Genomic DNA, 6,635 nt, shown 5'->3' with positions numbered 1-6,635 from the left:
ATCTATTTAATTTGTTTTCTTCAAATCTGAATCCATAAGTTAAGACGTCAATTTCCCCAGAGCCGTGAAGCAGACGCGTTGGTGCGTGGACCTGGTGTCGGTATTTCACACTGAAGCAAGGCCATGCTACACAGCGCCATGAGAGAGCTCAGATGAGATCGTTAATAATGTAAACCTTTATTGACTCTACAGAGCATGATGTTAGTCAGTAACTTAATTCTAATCGTGACACAGTTGATGTATTTTGCATACATGTTAGTCAAAGGTAAAGCATTATGAACAATATCCACAGTGTTTCAATTCAGTTCTTTCAATTGTGTGAAAATAGTTCCTGTGCCCAAAATGTTTTCCATACTTCTTATGAAAAACTGCAATTCAATACTTTAAACATTATACAAACGGTTAACAATAAAAACGTTAGTTGCAAGGATTTACAGGTATATTCTCACACATTTCTGTTGATATTTTCCAAATTATAAACATAATTTTAAATCATTCTCCTTAACAAATATGTATCGAAGTGGCGTGGTCCCTCTTAAACTTACAAAAGCTAAATTTACAAATCTTTTAGCGCACACGTGGAAAGACAGAAAAATGTAAACATTTCGTTTTGGCAGATTTGTTCAGTTAAACATTGTTAATAGATTCTAAAGTACCATGTCGTCGTTTATTTCTGTCGACAAATATATGAGATTACAAATGTATAAACATTGCTGAGTCACATTAAAAGCTGAGCACAACAAAAAAAAAACCTACAGGCAAGATTGAATGGATTAATGAGCATGGATGTTGCATTCATCAGGATGGGACGGCCAGTGTGAAGCCCTGCTCATGCATTTATGTCTTGGCAACATATTGGGTCTAATCCTAATTTCAGGTGCATGCATTGAAACAATATGCATCTCAGCCAAACGTATTTGGTTGAAAATACATGAATGCCTGCCTTGCTCAAGTTAGGATCACCTGACACTTGCAGTGTTGTCTAGACAACCATCTCTTAAACACAGTAAGCTCTCAAATAACCAAACAATCAGCCAACCAGTCAAGAGAACATTCGCTCAGTCGCTCATATCAATGACCAGGTGCTCATAAATCTGAGTTTTCCCTTTGAAACTGGACGCCAGCAGGAACTGCCGGTTGTCTATGGAGACTGGAGAGAAGGCCCTCGGTGACTGGATGTTCACCTCCTGGAAATGGACAAACTCGCCCTTCTTGGCATCCCAGCGGTACACCTGGGTGAAGGAGTAATCGCTGCCCAGGATGGCGTACTGCCAGCTGCCCACGGAGAAGGGCTGGAACACCATGGAGCCACGGGAGGGCACGGTCTGCAACTCTCTGAAGAGGGCCCCGTCCCAGCGCATCACTTTGGAGTCGCCGATGAATCGCGTCAGACAGATGAAGAGGTCGGATTTGACCTGAAAATGCTTCACAGCGTAGACGTCCTCCATCTCTGGGATGTCGGTGCGTCTGTCAAACAGCTTGGTGGTTTTGTTCCACTGGTAGATGACCGGCCTCTGGGAGCTGCTGGACAGGATCAGGTGAGGCTTGGAGGAGATCTCCATGAACTCCACATCGGTGTCCCGGTACCACGGGTGGAGCGATTGGTGAGAGTAGAAGCCATTGCCGTTCCACTTGTAGATGGTGGTGGAGCCGGCCTTGGAGCTGTCTGCTATGACGAAGAAGGATTCTCCGTCGATGCGGAACGTCTCCACGTCGTTTGGTTTGCGGATTTTGAGGATGTCAATGCCTTGGAGTTTGATGAATTTGTTGGCAGAGGTGTCGCGCTTATAGATGTGTGAGCCACCAAACAGCTGGGCCACAATGACAAAGAGCTGGCTGTCAATGACCAGAGGTTTGCAAATCACTGTGGATGTGCCTGGTGAGGAGAAAGAAGAGAGAAAATCAAGACGGTTTCACTTTGTCTTCAATGCATGTCTCCATCTAGTGGCTCCTCTTCCAATCTCACCCCACTCCTTTTACACTCACACAGCTCATTCACAACCACATGACAGCATATTTGAAAAGACTTTTACTTACTGTCAATGTCATCAAAACTTCTGAAGACCATCTCCACGTGATCCCACTCTAGAAAGCTGCATTTCCCTATGAAGGGCTGGGCAAACACCACATACTGGTCATTCCCGAAGGAAAATGCCTCCACGGATATGGATTCAAACTTCAGGGCCTGGTAGGAAGTGAACTCTATGAGAGGAACAAAAACATGCTTTAAATGACATTGATAAAGGCAGGAGAAGCTGCGATCATTGCTATAAAAATAAGGTTGAATGAGAAGTATTTGCTGTGTTCTGCCTGTGGTGATGCAGTCGAAGGACAGCGGCACCACCAGGTCGTTGATCTTCTTGTCCAGCTGTGAGGCCGGGCCTTTACAGTAAATCTGGTCCACTGTAGCATTGGTGCTGTATATCCACTCCACCAACCACTTCAGCTTACAGTCACAGGTGAACTGGTTCCCTCTCAAGTCCCTGAAGATACAAAACCAACAAACTAACTTCCAACGGGAATGCTCTCAGCCGTTTGAATGGATTTTTATTTTCACTCATTGAAGTGTTCCTGCTGCCGTTGCTCTCTGGCCCTCACAGCTTCACTCCGTGCTCTCATTAGTATCAAGAGGGAGCACAAAGGAGAACTGAACATCTTCAGCGGGTGATGGATTGCAAACTATCTCTCTTCCTCGCTGCCGCATGTAATTTTAATGGCGCTAAAAGCACCACCCACACATTTTTCAAGCCTCGGCTGAAGAGAACTAATTACACAGAGGTCTATTTATAGAAGGACTTGTCCACGCTAGCATCCATTATACTTTGTTACGTAACACTGTGCAATTGATCTCTTTGTTTCCGGATAACACAGGAATGAAATTTGTACTTACACTTTCGTCAAGGCCTCAAGACCCTTGAACAAATCTTTGGGCAGAGTCTCCAGATTATTGTAGGCCAGACTCCTGGAAGAGAGGAAAAAACAACCAGATATGTTGCTCATTGTTTGTGTTTCACCAGCTATTACAATATACCTTCCCCATCCTTCCCTCTTCATTAAATGCAAATGTGCTGCTGTTTGTATTTTCATTTGTAAAAGGAACTTCCAGTGCCTCATGAAATCGAAATGAGGATGTGTTATGCAGTGTTTCCTTGCAGAGGGATAGAAGGATGTCCGTTAAAGAGGTTGGGCACATCTTGTCACCCTGGAGACAGACGGCAGGAGCATTGCTTCGTCTGAATTTAAGGAAACATTAAGCTATTTTTAGAGCTGCCTCCTCAGCAATTGTATGGCTCTCTCTGCTACAAAGAAATGGTAAAAAGTACTTCTCTTGAAGAGATTTTCTGACTTACTTTACTAAATCTGAAACAAAATGAACATGAAATGGGCCTTTAGGCTTCTAAGCTTCATTAAGTTGGACAGTGAATGTGACAGGATTGGCTTCATAACCATGTCAACAGCTGCACAGTGTCACAGAAATGTCTGTGTGGCAATACATATTGTGTAATAGACTTTGTCACTGGGAATCAGGACATCATCCTGTTTTGTAAAGAAGAATAGCTCTACTTTTTGTTGCACAGGAAGTAAGAAATACAGTGTATACTTACAGATGCACGAGGGTTTTCAGTCCACGGAAAGCATGCGGTGAAATCGACTTAATTTGGTTGTTTTCTATGAACCTGAAAAAGGTGTTGAATAAATGCATGAGAGGGGAGACAATCTTGTTTTTTTAACAGCTTTTTAACAGCTTGTAAACTTGGGGCATCTACTCACAGATACTCCAGATGAGGAAGACCGAGGAAAGCGTCCTCATTTATAGATTCCAGGTTGTTGGCTGTGAAAAGACTGTGCCGAGAAATCCATTATATTTCACTCTTCCTCCTCACAAATTGGATACTAACAAGCTGTGGTCTGTAGCTTAATGGACCCGGGATGGAAAACTCCCTCATTTCTCCTTCACCGTAACCATAATACATCAAAGACAAAGATCAATGCAGCCTCGCATGTTTATATGAAGAACACAGTGAGTCAGTCAGTACTCCACCCCATGAGACAGGAGTGAAGGGGGATTCCCTTTTCAAAAGGAGGGATTCCCAATCAATAAATCTGCATCTGAAACCAGGTCTCATTCACAATATGCACAAATACACGTTAAGGCAAGACTCAGATGAATGCTAGCTAGGCAGAGAGACTATTCTACCCTGATATGAAAAGGTCTGTAGGGAAATCATTTAGAGAGGTCATTTTCTCCAAAATGATTCATGGTAATGTGTGGCATCAGAGTCTTGAGCATTAAACATGGCGTTGATCACCTCACTGGGGACTGACAGCATGCAACAAAGACTGAAGAACAAAAAGCTCCAGAGAGATGTCTCACAGGAGATGCAGGGCGGGCGTGTGGATGAAGCTCTCCTTCGGGATTTCAGTGAATTCAGACTTGACGAATGACCTGAGGGGGGAGGAGGACACACGACAGACAGACACACTGGTTAGCTTCGAAGCAGACTGTCTCATACGAACAGTGATCCCGGTGTGTTTCATGCATTACTGTACAGCAGCAGCAGCATCAGCACTGAAACCCACCAGCAGAGACGAGTGTGTTTTGTTAATCTATGAAAGCCCTGGTTAGGAATGCTTCATGAAATAACAATGACTTACAGTGATATGACATCGGGCGGAAAGCTGCGAGGGATCAGTCCTGCGCTTTCGCACAGCGCGTTATCTTTGGTACATGTACATGATGAGGGGCAGCGAGGCGGTCTGACTCTCTTGCTGTCCACTGCAAGTAAAACGGACACCACTACAAGTACGCAAAGCCAGGGCGATCTCTTGGGCATCTTGCGTGTATTTTCCATTCTTGCGAACCGTTGCGGGCACGACCTGCGCGTCGAACAGCCCTGCACATGAACCAGGGTCTCCGCTGTGGTTCCTCTCCCACTGCTGCTGCTGCTGCCTGGAGGCCAAGCGACGCGCTGTCCGCTCCCGTGTATCTCCGCAAAGTGCCGTGCGCCGCCACCGCCGTACGTCTACAGCGCTGTAATTACACGACACCCCCTGACCAAAAAAAAAAAATCGATATCCCCCTGTGACTAAAATATAATCGAATCAAATTCGTGCTGTAGTGGCTGAAGCTCAGAAAAATACCAGCTGGCGCGGTGACAAACACGGTGTGAGGGCAGGTGGGGATCCCAGCGGGAGCAGAAGGATCATCTCCATCCAAAACCACGCCTATGATTTCAGCAAAACGCCACTCTCTCCGTGTCGACCTCCCGGAGGATTCCGCCCAACAGCCAACGCGACGGAACGGTGTAAATATTCGTGAATCAGCTGGAGAAAATGAAGCCCCGACATGAGCCAGCGGATTTGCAGCCTGTGGCGCAGACGCACACGGGCTGTGTATGCGGGAAGCGGGTGGGAAACCCGAGGAAAATGAATTGTCATCATCTAAATACAGCTGTAGCATTGGCTGAGTATACTCCACTAGACTGCCAACATCCTGCCATATAGCTTGTAATCTTATTGTCATTATTACTTCGGGTTTTGCTTCAAATGTTCCCATGTTTTCTTGGCACAGTTTGGGTTCATTTCCTGGTTTGCACGCGGTTTCTATGGCGACTGGTGGATGCAAAATGTGGCTGCCCTGTGATGGAGGGGTGTGGGGAAGCCCTCCTGTCATCTTGACATCTGCTGTGCCGAAGTCAAATGGACCCCATCCCCCCTCACAGACAAAGGACAGGTCTATCTGCACGAGATTGTGTTTCACAAAGCCACATAACAAAGCATATACTCCTTTCTTTCCGCCCCTACTTTATTGCTTTTTCAAATTGCATTCACTGTTTTATTGCACTGTTTGCTGCTGTACCAGACATGACATGGGAGCCCCATTACGTCTTATTTTTAACCATCTACTTCCTCGCTGCAGATCCCTCCAGAGACTGAAGTAAGATGAATATGTTTATTGTCTGTTCCTGGAAGGGCTGCATGAGTCAGGCCTTTCTGGGAAGAAACATGAGTTTGAAAAGGTCTCTGAATAAACACAGAGTGCTCTGGAACTCCAGTCTCTCTGATGCGATTACACCATTTGATGTCCAGTGTCTGTTTATGATGATAATACAATTGTGCCTTTAAAAAAGACAGCAGGGCATTTGGAGGAGCAGGGCCATGCTTCGGAAGCTGCGTCACAGTATGCTATAAGGAAGGTTGGCAGAATAAAGCTCTCACCCATAAGGGAGATACGGAGACTGCTTGTACTTCAGAGAGGAAATATTCAGAGAGGAATTGTGGACATGGAGGAGCTGGAAGGGACAGAAAGAAAGAAATGTCTTTTTTCAGAAGCAGCTTTGAATCTAAATGGAGAACAGTGGATATAATTGTTGTGTTGCAAGATGATGGGTAATGTCTGCGCCTCATAAATGCCGTCATTCATCGGCAGAATAGAACACACACTGTCCAGCAGTTATTTGACCACAGCGCCTGAGCCATGGTGTTTGTGACTGTTAATGGACTAGATCTGTGTTATTGATCTTTATGCAACTGATAACCAGCATATGACTACACATTATGCATGTGCACGACTTCCCGAATATGTCTCTACGGCTAAAGAAATAGGCTAGCATTATAAATAAATGTGTTTCCAA

The 6,635-nt window shown here is 45.1% G+C and overlaps 1 protein-coding gene across 2 annotated transcripts; it reads right to left on the bottom strand.

Moving 5' to 3' along the window:
* Nucleotides 1-161: 161 nt before the first annotated feature.
* Nucleotides 162-5,339, bottom strand: LOC306785990 (leucine-rich glioma-inactivated protein 1-like). Of its 2 annotated transcripts, XM_079280610.1 has the most exons (8): nucleotides 4,657-5,339; nucleotides 4,376-4,447; nucleotides 3,772-3,843; nucleotides 3,606-3,677; nucleotides 2,891-2,962; nucleotides 2,311-2,483; nucleotides 2,038-2,202; nucleotides 162-1,876 (listed from the first exon to the last, which is right to left on the bottom strand). In XM_079280610.1, the coding sequence occupies exons 1-8, from the start codon at nucleotides 4,851-4,853 to the stop codon at nucleotides 1,059-1,061; spliced, it is 1,641 nt and encodes a 546-aa protein (XP_079136736.1). In that variant the 5' UTR covers nucleotides 4,854-5,339; the 3' UTR covers nucleotides 162-1,058. The 2 variants fall into 2 exon arrangements, with proteins under 2 accessions (XP_079136736.1, XP_079136735.1); XM_079280609.1 differs by having other exon boundaries at nucleotides 2,038-2,483.
* Between the last annotated feature and the right edge of the window lie 1,296 nt (nucleotides 5,340-6,635).

The sequence above is a fragment of the Melanostigma gelatinosum genome (assembly GCF_949748355.1).
Source record: "Melanostigma gelatinosum genome assembly, chromosome: 12".
Taxonomy (NCBI): domain Eukaryota; kingdom Metazoa; phylum Chordata; class Actinopteri; order Perciformes; family Zoarcidae; genus Melanostigma; species Melanostigma gelatinosum.
Note: the sequence above shows the minus strand (reverse complement) of the source record. Positions and strands in the feature narration are given on the sequence as shown.